This window comes from Acipenser ruthenus, chromosome 26, assembly GCF_902713425.1.
Source record: "Acipenser ruthenus chromosome 26, fAciRut3.2 maternal haplotype, whole genome shotgun sequence".
In the NCBI taxonomy this organism is placed as follows: Eukaryota; Metazoa; Chordata; class Actinopteri; order Acipenseriformes; family Acipenseridae; genus Acipenser; species Acipenser ruthenus.
Window position 1 is genome coordinate 5,866,934 of NC_081214.1, and position 23,387 is coordinate 5,890,320.

The 23,387-nt window shown below is 41.9% G+C and overlaps 1 protein-coding gene and 1 pseudogene across 1 annotated transcript; one reads left to right on the forward strand and one right to left on the reverse strand.

Moving 5' to 3' along the window:
• Positions 1 to 145: 145 nt before the first annotated feature.
• LOC131701668 (phosphatidylinositol-glycan biosynthesis class W protein-like) lies at positions 146 to 2,472 on the reverse strand. The gene is made up of 2 exons (XM_059000968.1): positions 2,385 to 2,472; positions 146 to 1,906 (listed from the first exon to the last, which is right to left on the reverse strand). Exon 2 carries the CDS (start codon positions 1,893 to 1,895, stop codon positions 384 to 386), a length of 1,512 nt encoding a protein of 503 aa, XP_058856951.1. The 5' UTR covers positions 1,896 to 1,906; positions 2,385 to 2,472; the 3' UTR covers positions 146 to 383.
• Positions 2,473 to 2,605: 133 nt separating this feature from the next.
• On the forward strand, positions 2,606 to 23,386 carry LOC117430516 (unconventional myosin-XIX-like; annotated as a pseudogene).
• Position 23,387: the final 1 nt, after the last annotated feature.

The window sequence follows — 23,387 nt, forward strand, 5'->3', positions numbered from 1 at the left end:
AATGTATATGCTGGTCCTGTTATTTTTTAGAGAAATGTTATCATATTGGTAAACGTTTATGGGCTACAATTTAACAATAATGAGTAAGATACAGTTGATATGGTACATGCACCGACCAAAAAATAAATAAATAAATTGCAAAAGCTCCATTGAATAATGTATTTATTCAAGCTTCAGCAATGCTTTTTCCAGTAGTGAACATTCAACAATTTTTCATGATTTATAATGTTGAAAAAATGCCTTTACAAAATATTACAAACCAAGTTCAAAGTTGAAGAATAGTAATCACAATGATGGAAGGAGGAAGTGACAATGGTCCTCCAGCTATTTAACCCTAACCATCTGATAACTGATGCATCTTGCATTTTTGCAATATGTTAAAATTACCAGAATTTCAGTGTCATTTTTTTGATATGCAAAATATAAATGACAGAACAATTAGCAAACATGTAAGACACAAGGACACAAACTGAAAACCAAGGGCTGCTATTAACAGTATCAAGCATCACATTTGTTAACCCAGTCATAACATTCGACAGCATGAAAAACAATAACTGATTTCGGTTTACAGCTTGAATAAGACAAAGATCGTCAATCTTTTTTGTGGTTTTATCTTCATCCAAGGGGGTGCCAGTATTTGGGTCTTGCGTAGTTGTCTCTTGAGCAATAATCCAAGAGGACGACACTGGAGAACATTTGGATAACACTTTTGAAAATACTAAAACAAGATCAGCAGTGATTAAACAACATAAGAAATACAGGGACTGGGCCATTGTCCATAGCAAATAAGAAAGATTTGCCATTCTACGAGACACTGGTTCAACGAATGACTGGCAAACATGAAGAAGTGTCCATAATCCAAAACTCGCCAACAGAAGCCACAATATTGCTTTGATCCAGTCCTTCACCAAAGTTCTTTTCTCCATCACATATAAACCCACCTGCACTCCAGCCATGTAGATGGCCACGTACCCAATGACAGAGAACACCCCTTCTCTATTGGCACTTAAAAATCCACCTGTTCTGTCGCTTCCATGCAAAATAAAAGCTTTGAGCTCTGTCATCTCAAGCGTTGTTTGATAAATTGCACCAATTGCAAGTGACACAATCCACGACTTATTGGCTGGGAAGAATGTTAAAAGCAGTGAGGCTACCACCCTCACTATTGCCAGGGTGAAAAAGAAATTCCAATGCACCCCATACTCTGAGACATGCTCGTGGTAGCCCAGAGCTTTGATGCTGATTAGTCGCACCATTCCAAGCACAACCAGCGGCCAAACCGAGAGCAACTGTTTGGTCACGTGACTGAATTTAGAAGCTGAAGCTTGCTTTTGCCTTGCTTCGGGACTGACAAGTGAGTTAGCCAAGATGAAGGATCCTACGCCAAAGTCCATGACTCCAGTCCCATAGGTTTCTGTTTTTGCATAACGTCTTGGAAATATTGCAAAGTCTACAGCCAGAATGCTAATTGCTGTTTTCACATTGACAAGCACACGGAACACTGTCACAAAAGGGGTACATTTGGTCTCTAACCTGGTTTCCAGAAAAGTCTTTAGAGTTTGATGAAACTGCACTGGGATAGTGTGCTTCCTCTTATGGTATATTTGGAACAACATGCTGACGTCAATGGCAGCTAAACCCAGAATTACCAGGAGAAGGACGTCACTTAGTACAGTACAGGACAAAACAAGAGGCACAACCACCATAGTGAAGTCAAGAAACAGATGAACCTTCCAGGAAAAGGGGTACACCCCCTTTCCTAGGAAGTACAAAATCAATACCAGTCCTCTGCTGATTAGACATAGTGGTGCGAGTACTGAACCCAGTGATATCTCGCCCAAGCTGGTCCCATTCAGGTTACTGACGAATGCTTCCTTCAGTTCTTTGTCATGCATTTTGCTTCAAACTGAAATGAAATAAACATGTAATAAATAATTAATTGAATGTATAAAATGTCATCCACTACAGTATTAGGAATGGGAATACGAGTCCCATTGCATATCTATCTACCTACCTACCTATAGACAGACAGATAGCTAGAGAGACAGACATAATAGTGGTGTTCTCATGTACAAGGCAGTTATAATTTGACTAACAGCATTTCATTTTCTGCCTTAGAAAGAAACATGTAATGGAAACATAAAAACAGCTCCTATTATTATGGTATTGTCTGTCCTTATAGTTTAAGTCCGTGTCATTGACGCACAACGTCGAACCGTTTTTACTCGAAAATACAAAACAGACAACAAATAGTACTACCAACTCCTCAAACACAAAACACTACGTTACATCGACAAACGATGAAAAGCTTATTCAAAAACATGCAAATCACTCATTTGAAATCACTTTAAAAAGACGTTTTAGCTTGCAAAACCTGTATTTACCTTCACTTCCGCGTTTGGTAACGAAGCAGGTGTAAAACGTCAGAGGGACGTGCTGGAATACGGTGACGTTTATCACAGAACCTGGAAACCGGGCTGAGTTTGAGGAGAGATTGGCTTCACTGAAATTCCAAGACTGGAAGGGCGAGACTGACTGACTAGCTGAGAATATGATATAGCTTTAACAAGTCATAGCGGAATAATAACGCAGAGATTTGGAATCCAGGTCACTTTATGTACAACCATGGCTGCTAGTTCTAGTAACAAGTCCTGGAATAACAGCACGTTTACCAATGGACATGAGGTCGGGAGCCGTGCCAAGCCCAGCAGCCGGGACTCTGAACTACTGCATGGTCAAAACTCTACCTTACAGAAAAAGGTACTTGGGACTGCAATGATGTTTTTGTTTGCTATTACGTTGTGTTACCTAGACAACTGTTTAAAATGATGTGAATGACGTTAACTATACCGGTGTGCAAAATTCATAACTCAACACTAACACAATCAGAGATCCTGGATGTTATTATTTTAACGTCTGATGTTTAAATCAGCCAATCAAAACGTCTTTCTGTTGACCACGTTTTTCCATGTTTATCTCCTTCACCCCGCAGACGAATTGACAGACTATATAACTTTACAGTAAACTGTAATAGTGTACAGTACTAGAAAGCGATGATGATTAAATAAACATGGAACTAGAACCGTTTGGTTTAGACTAGACGGCTTTTGTTTTACGTTAGGAATTAAAATAGGCTACGTGTCAGCGCTTTCATGACCACATACATAGCACTGAATTACCCAAAGGCTCTTTTAACCTTTACTTCATATTTGCATCGTCATATCCCGAAACCATATCCACTTAGTGCTCACTTAGCGTGCTAAATGTTTTTTTTTTTCCAGTGAGAAAACGCGCTACGTATCCATTTGCACTCGTGTAACACGTGCATCTGTCCCAAAGATATCTTATAATGAAACGTTTTACTCGGTCAGTTTTTATGCTGGCCACTTTCATTTTGGTTTATTATTTTTTTAGCCTGTGCTGATGGGCCAAATATTCTAAACGTGCCCCAAAAAGAGAGCAGGCCAGTACAAGTTGTTTTCTTTTTTCTTTTACAGTCAAGACCTAGTTCTGTATTTTTAAATCTGCACTTCTTTCCATTGCATACAGTAAATTAGGTTCACTCCGCTTGCATAGCAGTTTGAGACTCCAGGTTTTACTGTGAGCATAATTATACCTGAGCTTTCCCTTCCTGTGGTGTGCCTTATTAAGATCAGTTGTGACTAATTTAAGCTCACTGTAAAACCTGGACTGACTCAAACTGCTATATAATTATGTCCTTCCCTTGCCATTTTTTTTACTTCAAACTAATTTCCACAAATATTTAAATGTCTCAGTATTTGTCCCATGATTCCGAATCTGTCACAGTTCCATATGCATGTATACAAAATAAGGAGGCCAGAAAACTCAACCTCTTGTGTATTGTAATGACAACATAAACCATCTGTCAGCTGGTCTGAGTTCCCCTTAATCATGATCTACTTCGACTACAGAGAGTGTCTGTTTGATCCTGTAATTTCCAGTTGACTTTTCTACTTTGTTTCAATGCACAACTTTCCTATTTCAACCCTACAATACACAAGAGGTTGAGTTTTCTGGCCTCCTTATTTTGTATACATGCATACGGAACTGTGACAGATTCGGAATCATGGGACAAATATTGAGACATTTATATATTTATTTGTGGAAACTAGGAGTGAAGAGTTGCCAGTTGTGTTGTGGGGCTCGAAGTGTAGCATTGTCTGCTTAAAGATCACTGTAAAAAAAGCAGCTTTTCATTTCATCTTAGCCTTGGCAGGCAGTGGTATTTCTACAAAAGGGATTACATCTACAGTAGATGGGTAACATTAAAATGTCCTTGAAGTTGAGGCAAGGTGAGTTCAGTGTTTAAATTCTGCTGAAGCTTGGTGAAGCCAGTGAGCACAGAACGCTTATTCAGCAATGCATGAAAACAAATCAAGTGAAACAGTGCAGGAGTTATCAGTCAGAAACTTCACTTGTACATACTTCAGCTGTTTTAAGGGCATGCCAGATCCCCAGTACCATCACCAACTTTCACCCTTGTTCTTGTCGTAGCCCTGACCCCCAATTTGAACACAAACCCCATTAGCGTCCTCTTTATATCAGACCCTGCAAATGCACATTTCAGGTCCAGTATTTTCAAATGCATAATAACTTTTCCCATCAGCTTTGTAGATTCTTATTTAAAGATGTGATCCTTCACATTTTCTTGCTATGATGCTATTCAAGTTTCCGTTGCATTTCTAAAACAAAATACTTGTAAACTTGCTTCCCTTTTTGACAGTATCGTCACTTGAATAATAAGGTCCTTTGTATGTTTGTAATTGTTAAAAATAAACCCTGCATGTTATTTTGAAGGTTAATGGTTTCAAGAATCAGGCCCAGTCCCATCACACTACACTTGACTTGTTGGAAGGTGAAGTCAAAGCCTTCTTGATTGATGAAGATGAGCTGCACACGTTTGACGATCTCACCAAAGTCAATCCCGTGACCACTACAACAGGTATGTTCTTCAGCACCTGAGCATGTTGTGTTGTGTTTTCGGATTGTCGTTCGATGCACTGTGCTTTGTCTGATGCACATTTCTTCCTTGTTGTTCCAGTTCTGAAATGTCTGCATGCAAGGTATTCTGCGGATGTGTTTTACACTCATGCCGGGTGTACACTTGTCGCTGTTAACCCTTTCAAGCACATTCCCTGCCTCTACTCTCTTGAAGTGATGAAGGAGTATCATGTGGACCCTCAGCCCCAGGTAGATGCATTTATTAAAATAATTGCAGTACCCTTTCAAGTCTAAAATAACCATCAAGGTATGGGACATTGCTGTCAGGCAGTAGGGATTGGCTGAGCTTTATGTCAAAGCTGCCTATAGGCCTCCCGCCCGCCCCCCTGGGAGCTTACTATACGCAACACGCGGAGAGTCACTTCATCTTTTGCCTTCAGCCTCAGTAGCGGTAGGACTTAGAGCTGTTAACTGATTGTACTCAATAAGCTTAGGCTTGAGAAGCTGGTTTATCCCCTTCTCCGAGTTTATTTCAGTTATACTCTTCGGAGTAATTATTATTATTATTATTATTGTTTTAGGATTATATATTATTTTTACGTTATATATTTCCTTCACGCTTTGCTTCGGCATCGCGTTTCTTCGTGGTCTCCCCGTCTTTCCTCTGTTTATTATTATTATTGTGTTTTTGTGTTTTTGTACTATATTGTGTGTAATATATATTGTTTATATATATTGTATTATTTGTTTAGGACGCGTGTTGCGTTGGCCTTAAGCCACGCGCATATCTGCAGCCTCGGTCTCGCTTAGGCTAGACCGTGTGTGTGTGTGTGTGTGTGTGTGTGTAGTCTGCTCTGCAGTCTTCCTTCCCCACCGCGATGCGTTCTACCCGCCACATGGTAACTGTATACTACAGTCCCCTCTCTTACACATTTATATATTATATTCTGTATATTGCTGCAGCGTCCAAACACACACAGAAAAAAAAAAAAAAAATTCCCATTCATTATACAGAGGAAGATAACCACTAACGTGCAAAATCCCCAGCACCATCAGGTAAGTATTGCACAGCATCAGACACTGTACCAGCACTTAGCGTCTCCGCTCTGCGGGTCAGCTGACGCTTAGGCGTCTGTGCTAGCGTTCCACGCTCGGTACTTGCGCTTTGGCGCTCGCGCTCGGGCGCTTTTGGTGTCAGCGCTTCTGCGCTTGGTGCTTAGTGCTTCTGCACTTGGGGCTCGGTGCTCGATTCTTCGGCTCTCGGTGCTCGACGCTCGGTGCACGTTCCATCGACGCTCGGTGCTCGACGCTTCGGTGCTCGACGCTTCGGTGCTCGACGCTTCGGTGCTCGACGCTCGGCGCTCGACGCTTCGGCGCTTGATGCTCGGTGCTCGACGCACGCACCCTCGACGCTTGGTGCTCGACGCACTCACCTCGGCGCTTGACGCGGCGGCGCTCGACGCACGCACTTCAGGTGCTCGACGCTCGGTGCTCGACGCTTCGGCGTTTGACGCACGCACTTCGGTGCTCGACGCTTCGGCGTTCGACGCACGCACATCGGTGCTCCTCGCTTCACTACTGCTCATCAGTGCTTGCGAGTGCTAGGCACGATGTCTGTGTTTTACCGATGCGTGACCTGCTAGGCCAAGTTGCCTGCCAGCGATCCACACGAAGACTGCGTAGCATGTTTCGGGCCGGACCATGCCGCATCTGCCCTGGCAAATAGGGCATACTGCCATCTATGTGCGGGGTTCCAGACACGCACCCTTCGCCAGAGAGCAAGGAAGGCGGTTGGGGGTCGTTCCCCATCCTCAGGGTCATCCCATACCATCTCGGCCCTGATTTTCCCTGATTTTATTAAGGAGGTGCAGTCCACCTGGGGGGCCCCAGCCTCCGCCCCTGCAACTTTTCGCAAGGCTTCGGCCTTCACCATGCACGGGGCGAGCGAAGCTGGGTTAGCGTCCTTCCCACCAGTGGGCGCTGCGTTCGCTGCGTTGGTAAAGGCGCCAACATTATCGGGGCTGGCTAAGGACCCCTCCTGCCCTAACAGGCAGTGTAGGATTACGGAGGCCCACCTAAAAAAGGGGTACGCCGCGGCTACAGAGGAAGTTAGGCTGTCTAACGTGGCCAGCCTCCTGACGGTCTACCAGGCGGCGCTCTTCCGTGATCTGCCTGAGTGCCCAGTTAAGCTGGCTCAATTGAATGCGCAAGCACAGGGCAGGAGCATTGCTTCTCTTGTGGTGGCAAGAAGGCAGCTCTGGCTCTCGCAGGCGAGGGTACAGGAGCCTGATAAGGCCCCATTGCTAGATGCTCCGATATCACCGGGGCACACGTTTGGCCCAGCAGTTGAGGAGATGCGGCAACGCTCCGTCAAGGCGCATGAGGCGTCACAGCAGTTGGCAAAAATGTGGCCAAGCAAACCCTTCCAGCCAAGGCGGCCACAGGAGCGCCAGTGGCGCAGGGCACCACCACAGCAGCAGGCGCAACCACAGGGCAGTAAAACCGCCCCTTTGGGTGTATCAGCACTCAGCCAACCCGCGTTTGCAAGACCGCAGCGTGGAGGGTGGCGCCCTAGAGGAGGTGGCAGACCGCGTCCTCGTGGCTCTGGCCAGGCCCCTCGTGAGCGAGCGCAGCCTAAGCAGCCCTGAGAAACCCAGGCAGCTGTTAACCCACCCCTACACTGTTCCACAGCTCCTGTTCTGGCAACAATGCACCAACGACATCTGGGTGCGCAAAACTATATTCACCGGGTACACCCTTCAGTTCCGGTTAAACCCCCCCCCCCCCCTTCAGGGGAGTGGTGGTAACTGCAGTGAAGGACTCGGTTCAGTCCTCAGCTCTGAATGTGGAAATACAGGCATTGCTCAAGAAGCGTGCCATTCAACTAGTAGACCCTGCTCTGACCGACCAGGGGTTCTACTCCAAGTACTTCCTAGTGCCAAAAAAGGACGACGGGCTCCGCCCTATTTTAGATCTGTGAGTACTGAACAAATACCTACGGGTGTTGTCGTTCAAGATGCTTACGCACAGGCACATTGTCCAGTCTGTCCGGCAGGGCGACTGGTTTACCACCATAGACCTGACAGATGCGTACTTTCACGTTCCCATCTGTCCGGCTCACAGGAAGTATCTACGATTCGCATTTCAGAGCAGGGTCTACGAGTTTTGTGTCCTGCCATTCGGCCTGTCTCTAGCTCCTCGAACCTTTTCGAAGTGTATGGATGCCATTTTAGCTCCCTTGCGGGCTCAAGGCGTCAGACTGCTGAACTATCTGGACGACTGGCTCGTCTGCGCGCAGTCAAAGGAGCAGTTGGCACAGCACACAGTGATGGTTACAGACCATCTTCAGCGGCTAGGTCTGAAGGTCAATTCAGAAAAGAGCCGCCTCGTGCCGAGCCAACAGACCGAATTCTTGGGTCTGCATCTGGACTCTGTGTCCATGGAAGTGACCCTGTCGACACAAAGAGTTGCCTCGCTGGAGCGGTGTCTCGGTGAAGGACCTCGACAGCCCTCTTGGAGTCGATGCACTGGCTCACGAATGGCCGCCAGGGCTCCTGTATGCATTTCCACCGATTCCGATGCTCCCCGCCTTCTTGGAGAAGGTCAGGGTAGAGCAAGCGACAGTGATTCTGATCGCTCCTCGGTGGCCTTGGAGAATATGGTTCCCGAGTCTGGTGCAGTTGTTGCACGGTCGCCCGAGGGAGCTTCCTCTGCGAGCGGACCCGTTGTCCCAAGCCCAAGGAGGGCTATGGCACCCAAACCACAAACTCATGCAGTTATGGGCTTGGCCCCTGAGCGGGAGCGCCTGTCAGCCTTAGGGCTTTTGACTGCAGTTATATCGACCATTCAGAGTGCGAGAGCGCCCTCTACTAGGTCGCAGTATGCGTATAAGTGGCAGTTGTTTCAAAGTTGGTGTCTGGCTGAGGGCCATGACCCAGTCTCCTGCCCTATGGCAGTGATATTACAGTTTCTGCAGAAGCTGCTAGATGAGGGGAAATCTCCCTCTACACTTAAAGTGTATTTAGCCGCCATTTCGGCTTGCCATGTACACATTGACGGGTTATCACCTGGTTGCCATTTACTGGCATCTCAGTTCCTGAAAGACGCAAGACGCTTGCGGCCTCCAAGGACGACCAGTTTACCGCCATGGAGCCTTGATGTGGTGCTAGAAGCCCTTACCAAGGCACCGTTCGAGCCTCTCCACAGTGTGGATATGAAGCTCGTGTCTATGAAGACTGCGTTTTTGCTATCGGTGGTATCAGCAAAACGCGTGGGCGAGTTACATGCACTTTCGGTGCATTCATCATGTACTCGTTTCGCAGGAGACGGTTCTAAGGTCTCCATGTGTCCAAATCCGGCCTTTTTACCCAAGGTCATATCCCCGTTTCATATGAACCAACCAGTTGAGTTGATGGCGTTCCATTCTTCTCCTTTTTCTTCCCCAGAGGAAGAGCGGTTACACATGCTCTGCCCTGTGCGGGCATTGAGGTGTTATATTGACCGCACAAGGACTGTGAGGCAAAGAGAACAGCTGTTCATATGCCATGGTTCTAAGACTTTGGGTCAGCCGTTGTCTAAGCAACGCCTTTCCCATTGGATAGTGGATGCTATTAAGTTAGCATATGATTCTATGGGCCTTCCGCCACCAGGGCAGTTGAAGGCACATTCCACTAGGGGTATGGCAACATCCTGGGCCCTCTTTAGAGGGGTGCCGGTGTCTGGCATTTGTGCTGCAGCCAGTTGGGTTACACCGCATACTTTTACGAGGTTCTACCGGTTGAATGTACTGGAATCCTCTGCTCCGTCATTTGGAGCATCTGTGTTACACTCTATGACGCCTCAGGTTGCGGACGTATAGAGTGGTTGACAATATGGTGTGACTATTCCACCTTAGGACAGGTGTCATTGCGAGCATAGACGCTGAGGCGCAGCTCCGCATATGCGTAGATGTACTGCCTACGCAGTTGCGTTATGACGTAAGTCTGTCCTACTGCCGAGAATCCTCCCTCGCGACGGCTTGGGTACGCTGTTCCCATACCTTGATGGTTATTTTCGACTTGAAAGGGAACGATAGGTTGCAGATGCAACCCCGGTTCCCTGAAAGAGAAAATAACCATCAAGCCGCGAGGTCACTCTGGAAGTCTTCATGGCCTGAAGGGCAAAAGAGGAAGTGACTCTCCGCGCGTTGCGTATAGTAAGCTCCCAGGGGGCGGGCTTACACGGCAGCTTGCGCGGAGGCCTTTCGGCAGCTTTGACATAAAGCTCAGCCAATCCCTACTGCCTGACGGCAATGTCCCATACCTTGATGGTTATTTTCTCGTTCTAGTGCAGTGCAGTACAGTACATTACCCTTCTGTAGTATTGATACAGGTCAATTTAACCAGCTTTACTTGGTCAGTAGCATTTACAGTGATAGAAGTAACCGCTTTTCAATAACAGATCGACATTTTTGAAAGCTACTTTTTAAATTCATCAATAGCTGAATAATATAGTATGTACAAAAAGCGATAAAAGGCTAGATTTTACATAGGCTGACCTGGCTAACTGAACTGCGTATCTGGAGAAATAGAAATATATTTATTTGGCATGTTTTATTAGCTGTACAAACAGACCTGGGGCTGATCTGGGTGCTTTTTTGTTCTTGTTTTTTAGGAACTCAAACCTCACGTATTCATTCTTGCTGAACAAGCTTATAGGAATGTCCAAGGCCAGGTGGAGCCGGTAAACCAGTCGCTAATAGTGAGTGGGGAGAGTGGAGCTGGAAAGGTAAGAAGTCACTAACCTTGATTGTATTGGTTCCTGTACCCATATAGCTGACTGAAGTCACGCAGAGACTAATGAATAGGTACTGAATGACGGACATGAGCAGCTTTGATGGTACTGTAAGAGTGAGTGGTTCAAATGCTGCTATTGAAACCAGGTGAAATTGTATAAAGAATCATTTATTATATCCCTTTATACAGAAGATAAAAAATAATAATAATTCAAAAGTTGTTTTCGCCAGCTTTAAACATGATTGAGTCAAATGGAAAATGATTGATCTCCCTGGTGTTTGGCAGTGAAATGGATCGCTATTGGTCTGTTTTGCTCACTTGGCATTTTCATCTTGGAACTTAACATTCAAAACTGCCCTGGTGTTGTCCTGTGTATTGGCAGCTATAACATGTGCAGAGATGGTACAGTTTTATACTGGCCTTTCCTATTATGTTTACTTGTATACAACAGAGATGAGAATGCATCCAATTCTCAGCTTATTCAATGCTTGCATGTTTTTTTAATATTGAGAATATCAGAGTCTCTATGGGTATTTGCATTTACAGCTGTGGTGTGGGGGTGGTATGCTACTAACATAACCCTAACCCTGAACAGACCTGGACGTCTCGCTGCCTCATGAAGTATTATGCAACAGTCGCAGCTTCATCATCGTCACAGAAATGTCAGGATATGATAGAAAGGATAGAGAGGAGAGTGCTGGAGTCCAACCCAGTCATGGAAGCCTTCGGTAAGCTATAAACAAAACAACAGCTAAACTCTAGTAAGGGGTGTTATTGCTGTGTGTGTGTGTGTGTGTGTAGGACAGACCCCCTCTCATCTGGTGATAGCACTTACTGTAAGTGATCTCAAAAGTCCAATGCAGCTGTGTTTTATAGGCAATGTAGTATCACTGTTCAGTTTCATATCATTGCATTGTAAAAATGTTGGATCTCTTTGTGCTTTTAATTAAGCATCTTAAACAACTTCCAAAAAGTCTCGTGCATTTTACCGTGTGCTGCTATGTGTTCCTTTTCTGTTACTATTTTAAATGAATTGCATGTGTGGCCTGTTAAAGTAATCAATAAAATTAGACAATCCCTTATTTGCCTATTTTGACAATTATCCAAGATATTGGTTTGCTTTCATATGCACAACAAATCAAAACTACAGAAGCAATGGGGTGTTCTAATACATTTGCACGCTGCTGCATAGAGGGATTTTTAAACCTGGATGGGATGATTACTAGTATAATTCCAAACACTGAGATATGTAATCTTAGTTAACACTTAGACAGCAACGCAATACAACAGGCAGCTAGTTCAAATACATGTACATTAAAGGGTTTGTTTTTACTGTACTTGATCCACAGGAAATGCACGCACCTTGAGGAACAACAACAGCAGTCGTTTTGGAAAGTACATTCAGCTCCAGTTAAACAGGTAAATACTCAGCATGGACTACTCTACAGCTACGGCCAAATGCTTTGCATCACCCTAGAGAATTAACTCAATCCTAAAATTATAGGTGATGCAAAACTTTTGGCCATAGCTGTAGGTCTGCCACTGTTAAGTACACTGTATGATCCCATACTCAATTACAGCATTTTTTGTTTCTCCTTATTTATTTTTTTTGGCGTCCAGATCACAACAACTAGTTGGGGCTTCCATCCAGACTTACCTGTTGGAGAAAACAAGGGTCACCTGCCAAGCTGCCAGCGAAAGGAATTTTCATATATTCTATCAGGTAACTCTACCATTAAACTAACATACTGAGAATCGGCTTATTTAGTGTCTCGAAGACACTGGACTGCACTTCACCGTGTTAGAACAACACATAGGAGGTGCGGCTACCTCCTTGATAAGTGGGGAATTAAGGAGTCGCCTAATTGTGACTGAGGTGAAGTGCAATCCATCACTCACATCACCAGCACACGCTTTTGCAGGAGGTACAAATGGAATCAATCTGGCAACCCCATACACCATCAAATGGCTTTCCAAACTCAACCTACAGCTAGAAACATGGTCCGTTGCTTTTCAGATCCCATATGAAAGAGAGAAGGAGTTGTTAACATGTGGTTTTATTAGGTTGAATGATTTAACAAACACCAATCCATATATAAAGATGAGGCACTTTGTTAAACAGTGTGCGAAAGGAGAAAGTGAAATGATTTTTATACCTGCTCTGCAGCTTGGAGCTGCTTTCTAATTTCTTTACAATCTGTGAGTTAGATCATGATGGGAGCCACTGAGCAGGAGAGGCTGCAGTGGAAGCTCCCAGGTGAAGCGCAGTTCTGCTGGCTGCCAAATGCTGATCAAAAGCTGGAAGGTAAATAATAATGGTCTGCAGAACATTCAGGTTTTTCCCTTCAGAGCACTGCAGCATGTCTTTTTACATAACTTCTATTGCTATTAATTTTGCTAAGGATTATTTGTCTTTTTAGATGTCATAGCCTTCACTTTTTTTATAGTGAAGGCTACAACTGTAGAAATCCTCTGGGTTACATTCTATATGCATCAATTTGGTAATACTGTCTAAAGTTCCCAGATGTTGCAGATATTGCTGAGTTTAATAAAATCTATCAGTCCATGTGAGGACCAAAAGAGAGACTAAGTGATTTTTTTTTATTGCAGAAGACTGCTTGAAGTAACCAAAGACGCCATGCTGCACCTAGGTATCACTAGTTGAATGCAGAGGCAGATATTCAGGGTAAGTGAAATCTCCACTGCCTTTTAAACATTTACACTTTTCATGCAAAATGCATCTATTAAATCAATGCTGTGTGCTATAACAGAGCAGTTGTTTAACCCTGATTCAGGTCTGTTGAGAGCTTTCAGATGTCTGAAACATGTGAAATGCTGTAAGGCTTGAATGCTGGTTTTAGCTTGTGTTTTTGTTAAACACAGATACTAGCTGGTCTCCTTCACCTCGGTAACATCCAGTTCTCAGCTCCAGCTAATGAGTCTCAGCCGTGTGAACTGGACGCGCAATCCAAAGGTAAGAGAACAAGGTATTCAGACTCGGCTAATGGTGAGCTGGCAACCTCTCCGAAGAAGGGAGCTTACTGTTTCTGATCCAATTCCCTGTAGGCTACCTGCAGACGATGGCAGTGCTGTTGAAGGTCCCGCAGGAGGAGGTTCTGGCTCAGCTCCTGGTCCGTACCATCAGAGCTGGGAGGCAGCAGCAGGTGTTCATGAAGCCTTGCTCACAAACAGAGTGCGGCATGAGGAGGGACTGTCTGGCCAAAGTCATCTATGCCAAGTGAGTGACGTTGTCTTTAACTCGTTCAACACTGCTCTATACAGGTTTCCCACAGTAAAAGCATGGCAAAGTGTGATAAAGCACAGTAAAAGAATGGTAAAGTATGATAAAGCATGGTTAAGCATAGGTAAGCATTGTAAAGCCGAGAGAGGTATGGCAAACCGTGGTAGCCTATGATAAATGCATAGTGTAACCATAGGGAAAAGCATGGGAAATGTGCAAAACTACCATGCAAAAATGCCATGGTAAACGTTTATAAGGATGTACACAATGCAGCTCCACTCAGAACTGCAGACTGCGCTAGTAGTATCGGAAAGATAACTTTGGTCAAAACTGCAGACCAGTTAAAAAAAAAAAAAAAAAATCTACATAACATTTATCTAGTTTAACATTTGAATACATTTATTCTTGATTCATACAAATGCCGGAAACTGTCACCCAAGATGAAGCTTTTCCTGTCATGTGTTTGTTCCTGTCTTGTTGCAGGGTGTTTGACTGGTTGGTAACATTCATAAATGGAAGCATCTGTGCAAACTCCTCCAGGTGGAGCAGTTTTATAGGTAAAAGCTGTATATTGTTTATATGAAGGATCCACAATTTCCGTACAATTTACCGATTGCGGTGTAAATTGAATTTTCCAGTGAAAATTCCCAATTTTGAAAGATACCAGCTGCATCAAAGATTGGAAATGTTTCTGATAAAATTATACTTTTTTATTATTAATGAGTCCTTTAGCAGATGCTTTTATCCAAAGCGACTTGCAGAGACTAGGGGGTGAGCTATACATCAACAACTGCTGCTGCAGAGACACTTACAATAGGACCTCAGTTTTAAGTCTCATCCGAAGGATCGCTCTGTCCAGTACAAGAAGGCGACATTTCACTTGTCTGTTGTTATATTTACATGTATTTAATTTTGTTTGATGGTGAAAATACTGTAGAATGTCTTTTAAAAGGTGGGCATTAAAAAACGAAATATTCTACAATCTAGCATTTACTGTTTTTCAGGTAAGCATTTAAATATTTAGTAACATTTGTTGTATAGTAACTCTTGAGAAAAAGATCAATTGACAATGCTGTTTTTCTGCTTTAATAAATATTATATTTAAATCGTGAAATATCTTGAAATACCTATTTTTAGAATGTGTAATAAGCAATTTTTTACCATGGAAAAAAACACAGCCCTAGTGATCATTACTCTTTCAATCACACCTGTAGGTTTGCTGGACGTCTATGGCTTTGAATCATTTGTTCTTAACAACCTGGAGCAGCTATGCATTAACTATGCCAATGAGAAGCTGCAGCAGCACTTTGTGGCACATTACCTCAAGGCCCAGCAGTTAATACAGACACTGTGAAACTGCACAATAAATATACAAGATCAGTCTTAAAACAGCTCCTTCCGTTGAAAATGCAACGGCAGAGTAAATTGTACAGCTGTATATTTGCTGATAGACATGTACTGTATTTATCCTGAATAGATGGTTCTGAACATCGAGACTGGTGTTGATTTATAACATAATACCATGTTCTACACCTGCTTTTTTTGTCTTTTTTAGGAGGAGTATGCAGCAGAGGGACTTGAGTGGTCCTTTGTCAGCTACCAGGACAACCAGAGCTGTCTGGACCTAATCGAAGGGAGTCCCACAAGCATTTTCTCCTTGCTTAACGAGGCAAGTTCATTTTTGTATGTCTCTGATTGTGATTCAGATTTGTATCTATTATTAGGCTTGAAGTACCACCAACAGCTAATGATTTTTTTTCAAAACATGCATGAATTTCTAGTGCATACAAGACAGACAGTCTCTAAAACTGTACGTTGTGCAGCTACAGTGATTTACTGCAATACAAATTAGAACGAGAAAAAAAGAAAGCTGGGTGAAACTGTTTTTTAATATTGGAGATGGATATGTAACCTTTCCTCCATGACTTTTTCACATTTTTAGGTTTAAATATTCAATTATAATTAAGTAAACACACCTGTAATTGACCTTAAGATCTAATCATTTTGGAGGTGAATAACTTTGATTTGGTACCACAAATAACTTTTTCATTTTTCCAGGTCGTGACGTGTTGAGAGAATTATGCTATGTGTTTCCCCCCCCCCCCCCCACCTAAAGAAAACAAACATGCTTATCTTCCAAAAACACATTCTGATTTAAAAAGAAAAACATTCCAGTTAATGATATTTTTCTTTCCATTCTATTTCCAAGGAGTGTCGTCTGAACCGTCTTTTCGATGCCAAGCATTTTAAAACTCGTCTCGAGAAAGCCCTGTCCAGCAATACCTGTCTGAGCTGGGACAAGTTCAAAGAGAGCCTTCACTTCATAGTGTCGCATTACGCTGGGACTGTCAGCTACCAGATTGAGGGCATGATGGAGAAAAACAAAGTGAAAGTGAAGCAAAAGGTACAACTGTTGGGTGATCTTTTTAAAGTTTTTAAATTCTGATTTGTCTTTAAAAAAAAAAAAAAAAAAAAATTAAAATTGCTGTCTGTTTTCAGCTTTTTGTTGTATTGAAATATAAATTAAAAAGGTTAAAGCATTCCGTGAGTTTTTTTTTTTGTAAATGAGTGATTGACAGTAGTATTTCTCCATTTTTAGTAAACCTTGATTTTATAACTTGCATGATGTACTGTATACTGTGATATTAAGGTGATCATGGTACTTCACAATGACTGATGCATGCCACCTCCATACCAATTCATGCACTGTTCTTCTTAAAGCATCATACTGCAAGAGCTTCAATGAGATTCTCCTAGGCTTTAGAAATTCTGTTAATATAATTGTCATTGTGTTTTTGTGCTATGCATTGTGTGAATGCTACATATATTGCATATAATGGCTTCTACTGAAAACTAAAATCACAGGCAAGTAAACCTTTGCAGCTAATCCCAGCTGTCAGCAGTGTGTAAGAATGCGTCTCGATCGTTCTCCTCCAGGACCCTGTGCCTCTGGAGCTGATTCAGCTGCTGCAGAAATCGCAGGATTCTCTGCTGCAGGATCTGTTTGTTGAGCAAAAGGAACAAAACGACAACAGAGGCCAGAGCAAGGTCATCACCGTCGTCTCCAAGTTCAAAGTCTGTATTCTTGACAGAAGAGCCAGATGACAGGCCTGTTTTTCACGTCTATTGAATCTTATATCGGCCATGACCACATGCTACAGCATATGTGATTACATGTACCCATCATTTCTGTGTTCAATGATAGTTCAAGCTATGTAATACACTGAGTATAGTACATAGTCACATTAATGTAAAATCCTTTTACCCTGTCATTATCTATCTTGCATCTAATGTACTGCTTCATCCATATTCAGCAAAGAGGGCATTCATCTTTTGTTTCTCCTTGTGCAGAGTTCACTGGAAAGTCTGATGCACATTTTGCACAGCACCACTCCACACTACACCAGGTGTATCAAGCCTAACTCTGACTGCAGACCAATGACCTTTAAAAAAGAGGAGGTACAGTATGTGCTACTTTTAATAAGTGTTACTTTGAAACAAATGCTTTTCAATCATACAGGCAACCTGGGCCTGTTTTTCAAATCTTAGTAACATACGTTGAGTAAGATAAAGGTGTGGAACTGCAAAAAGCAAATTTAAGTTATTACTTCAGTGAGCAAAACAAAGCTTTTTTTTTTTTTTTTAAATGAAGACTAAACAGTATAAAATCTTAACGCAAACTTTTAAAAATCCTTTTCAAAACAGGTGATTACTCAGCTAGAAGCCTGTGGGATAGTCGAGACAATTAATATAAGTGCAGCTGGGTTTCCTTTAAGGTATGTGTCTATTACTAATCTGATCATCATGTAGAGGTTCCACACGGGTTATGTATTAACTGTGCTGTGTACAAATGCCACACAGTACATAACAGTGTATCATATAAACATCCATTTGAATGCATATTGATAGGAAAGCAGTCCTGCTGATTTGCTTAAAATAACTATTGCATCTGAACAGAATTAGTTTTATTGTTTTTATATATATATATATATAATAATATATGTTTGGGTTAGATCTTTCATAAAAGTCAAATGTTAATTAAGATTCGTTATAAGCAGTAGGTTGATTTATGCTTGTATGTTGATCATACAACTTTCTGTTTATATTTGCAGGCTACCTTACCAAAGTTTCATGGATCGGTATGGCCTGATCCAAAACCCTCAGCAATTGTATCCAGTGTCAGGAGTTAACGGCGCCTCTCCTGCTAAAAAGAAAAGGGGTATGTTCTGATTCAAATCTTTTTTTTTTTTTTTTTTTTACCGTTTTTATATTGCTACTTTACTAAAAAGCACAGAAATTGGCATTCTTAAACACAAGAATTTAAAACAAATACAGAGTAACATGGTATCCATGTTTCTGGCACTATGCTGAGCCTTCTCTAATTGGGGACTGTTATATTAAGTTTTCTTAAGACCTGCATCCAGTGATATAACATTAGAATACATTGGTATTGCTCTTATGCTTTAGTATTGTTCAGATATGGCCAAATGTTTTGCAGCACCCAGAATTTTAGGATTTGAGACATCATTTAAATCTTTAATTTAACATCATGTAATCAAAGAAACTACAAAATGGTATTGCAGTCTACTGGAAGCCATAATATTAGTACAGTATTTAATATCAAATTTTTCCATTTCTGTCGGTTTTTCATTTAGTATATGGAAAACCTATAAAGCGGTGTGTAACTCAATATGTTAACGTAACTTTTGGCCATAGCTGTAGAACTCTTTCCTTCCTCGTGTGTACTGATCATTTCTCTCCCTTTCTGTTCTGTCTCCTGGTCTCTTCTCTGCTCCCTAACTGGACGCTTTCATCTTTTTGTCCTGCTCTCCCTCTCTCCTGTAACTGCCCGTGCTGGAAAAGCTTTGTATTGGCGATCACAAAAAAATTGTTCAAAAGCCAATTAGAAACGTTATGGATGGTATTGATCTAAATGAGAATCTGAAGGTAAACATGTTTTGAGTTTCCATTTTTTTCAAATGATCTGAGCTTCATTTTAATTTATATTAAGTAAAAATGAAAGGATCCTTTAAGTGACACATTTATAGACCGATACATTCTCCACTCCTGTTTCCACAAGAACTAAAATAAGCTTGCTTTGTCTGGGGAATTGTAAGTGCCTGGAATGAACAGTCTTCTTCGTTCCTTTCAAATCATGTTCTGATATAACCTTTCAGCTCTTGTCAGCCCCACTTACTGTAAATGTCAAAATAAAAGCAACAACGCTAATGAAGATAAATCAGCTTTGTCACGTATAATCCAATATACAGCAGTGTGCACATTTATTAGAACACCCCATGCTTCTGTTTTGAATTGTTGTGCATATGAAATCAAACCACTGGAACTGAAAATCTTGGAAAATTGTCAAAATAGACAAATTAATGCTTGTCTAATTTAATTCATGACTTTAATAGACCACACATGCAATTCATTTAAAATAATAAGAGAAAAGAAACGCAAAGCCACAAATGGTGAAATGCAGTTGCTTGAGATGCCTTATTAAAGCACAAAGTGGTCTAACGTTTTCACACAAGTGCATATTGTTTCTATAGCACTGATTACTGACCGGAAATTGAAATTCTCACACCCTGCGTTTTTCATGCCGGTAGGTATATAAATGAAAAACCTTTGAGGTGTTCTAATAGTTTCACATGACTATATTGTGGTAAGTCACCCCCCCCAACCTCGCTCCTCCCCTGTCTCTTAGGATCAGGTTCTAAGCTCCTCCCTTCCTTTCTCTCCCCTAGGGCTGGGTGCTGTGGAGGCTGGTGAGGATGCCTTGGGTTCTGCTGTCCGTGACATTATCAATGTTGCCACGTCAGGCCAAGCTGTATCTTCCACAGTCCGTGGCCAGCCTGAGAACAAACCTAGCAGCAGCTTATTAGTGCACTGTGGGAAAACTAAAATATTCATGACTCATTCCATGGTAAGCACAACATTAAACAGTACTCTCTGGAATGTACTTCTACTGGTTGGTTTTCATGACCTTGGTGCAGAGAAGCCTATTTTGGTGCAGTATTTAAATCCTCCATTATTTATATCAATTGGACTCCACTTTAATTTTTAGCATTACTCCACTTTAATTTTACACCATATACAAATTAGTGTTCTACACATGCAGTCTCATACAGATTTAATATTAGTCATTTATTTTAACTCTGTAATACCCAAGTGTTTTTTGCAATGAGAAAAGCTACTTTTATTTATGCAACTAGATTCTGTTTTTTTTTCTTGTACAAAACACCTAATGTACAGCATATGAAAAATTCCGGCTTGGGAGGCTGGATTTCAAAAATAATAATGTAGAGGGGTGGCTAAGCATTGTATCGGACGTGATACAGGGTTGAACTGGCGTGGTTCTTGGAGTGTTTACCGATATATCAAATATGTATCAATGATTTAAACATGTTTAATCTTAAAGTTTAAACATTTAGTAAAATAAACAGCGTGTGGTAACCCTAAACAAAGTATGCGCTTAGTGGTGACCTCCCGGTACCATCCCTACTATCCTGCTCTCACCTGTAGCTGGAGCTGTTGGAGAGTGTCCGAAGCCAAGCCCTCTCCCGGAGAGCCTTTTGCATCCAGCGCTGCTGGAGAAGGTACCTGCGGAGGAAGCAGGCGCGACAGCAAAGAGCTGCAAACAGAATCCAAGCAGGTAAATCCCTTGCAAAACCCAGTCATGTCTTACCACATGATAACACTGTCCCTACTCTAAACACAGTAAGATATCAAACCGAAGATTAACACTATATAGATAGCTTAAACTACTGTTTGAAGGCTTTGTGAGAGCATTTTATATACCAGTTAGTACCAGTATAAATGTTTGCATAGTTATATAATAGTATTAGTGTCTATATTAGTACTGTAACTCCCTGACACTGTAGCCTGATTTCCTTTCCTCATCCTTAGTTGTCAGGTCTTGGTTAACAAGAAGATGGATTGCAAGAAGGCACAAAGCAGCTCAAGTTATTCAGCGGGCTTGGAGAACATGGAGAGTAAGTTCATAATCCAAAAGCACTTGCAGCACTACTTATAATATGCCCACCACTCGGTTTCAATTTTGTGGGGGGGGGGTTCCTTGCTACCCAAGTCATTTCACTGTACACTATTCCTACAACAATACTGTACGGTGTAAGTAAATGTCCCTGAAAAGACCAAACTGGTATGGCTAGGGCAGGGGTCTCCAACCATGGTCCTGGAGAGCTACTGTGGGTGGTTATTGTTTAAACCAATCTCTGTTACTTAATTAAACCAATTATTGGCTTAATTAGTCAAGATTAACAGGTGTTCCAGATCCTTAGCCACTGATGATGTAAAGAGACCTATAAAACCTGCTGGACAGGGGCTCTCCAGGACCAGGGTTGGAGACCCCTGGCCTAGAGGGACTTGAGTTAGACAGAATACACAGAAGTATAGCGTTCAGAAAACTGTTCAGACTTGAATATCCATGCATGTTTCAGTGGATGAAACGACTGTTTCTCTGTGTAGACCCTGATGGATGCCTTGGCCGCAGCAGAGCTGGACGACACCATGGAGCTTGAAGAGCAGCTGGTATCTGTGCAGGGGTCTCCAGTGAGAGCTGTTAAAGGCTTCACACAGTCATCAGCAGGCACACCTCAAGCCCGGGAGCCTGTGGTGGTCCAGTCGTGGCCCTTTGGCTTGGCCCTTTCTTCAGCCCCCTGCCTCAGCATGACTGTCACTGCCAGTGGGCTGCAGAAAGTCATGTCTCTGCTGGCCTGCTTAAAGCTCTCATTCAGGAATGCAAACTACAAAGTGGAGACCAACCAGTTTAGTCAGGGAGTTGCATCAGTAAGAGCACAACCACAGGTAAGAAAGTGTTTTAGATCACATATTTTTAATGAATGTATTTAACTGTATATGATATGTACACTTATCCACCTATCAAGAACCTTGTTTTTACCTCGGTGAAAAATACAGATGAAATGATTTGCTGAAGTTGAAATGACACACACTGTGACCCAGTGTGTGTTTTTAAAATATATTATCTCAGGGGTAAAATGTATACAAGTGGTTTCAGTTGCTAACCTGCTTCCTGTTTTTTGCCCTTTAGGAAACCATCAAGTTGCATCTCAGGCGATCCCCCTTGCTTTGGCTATAACACTGGCTATATCACTGGCTATAACCAGATTTTACTTGAAAAAGCATGATTACTGCCTACACTACAAGCTGCCTTCCTGCATTACTGCCTTTTGATAAATATATTTATCACTTTGCACTAGCTTCCTTTTGAAAAACACTATACCAATTAAAACTACAGTATTTACTCTTCAGATTCAATCAGGTTAAATCAATGTTTTACCAAGTGCCTTCACCTCAGGGCCATTGATTTGAAGCAGTGAACTTGAAGTTATTTATTTTAGTATTAGCAGCTGAAATTATGTTATACACATATTTTGATATTTCTGTTCTTTTGTTTAATTGAACCCTGATTTGTTGGGTTTTCAGTTTTTGGGAAGTACTGCTTCTGCATGGATGACATCTGAGACATGAAAGCTTATGTTTAGTTTTTAAAAAAAAATGACAATACTACAGCTTACTGTTTGAAATGAAATCCTTTTGTAGATATATTCAATGGGGGGGGGGGGGGAAGCATAGTCGATGCATGAGAAAAAACTACATGAGCATTAAAAAAACAAAACAGAAAAAAACACAGGAGCATGGCAATATTTTTTCAAACCGCTGCTTTTTTTTTTATAAGAATTTTTTTGGACGAGGGAGAGGTTTGTTTAAATCTGTATCTGACACTAATTCCCTCTAGCGTGCCTTTATTAAAACATAACAGTTAAACCCTGATATAAATTACATAGTTCCTGAAGTAATTAAACTGATTTTGCCTTATTACCCATCAAATTATATTCAGTTGTTGTATCAGGGTTTGCGTACACTTGACTGTGCACTGTAACTGTAGCTAATGTTTTCGGATCAGGTCAAATGCATTATACCATTCACGTCTATAAAGCTGTTGTATAGAAACACTAGTCACATTTTCAGACCAATATTTGGGTATGTATTTGAACTGGAATTCATACAGCTTTGATGTGCTTGATTTAAAGTAAACTGATGTTTAAATACAAGTCTTATTGATTTGTTTTATATGTAAAGGGAACAGCAATAAATGTTATTAGTAAACAGTGTTTTTTGTTTTGTTTTTTTAAAGCTACATTTCCACACAGTACAAACTCTCATAACTCTAGTTGCAGTGTTTTGCTAATAACAGCAAGAAAGTCAGATTAGAAAATGCAACACTAGAGACAGGAGACCAGTGCAAATCCAAAACTGAACTCCTAAGACAAGACTGGGCGAGCTACAGTGTAGCACTCCGAGACGGGATGTGCAGCATTCAGTATAACCTCATTATGTATTTAATTAAATTACTTAACAAATTAAAG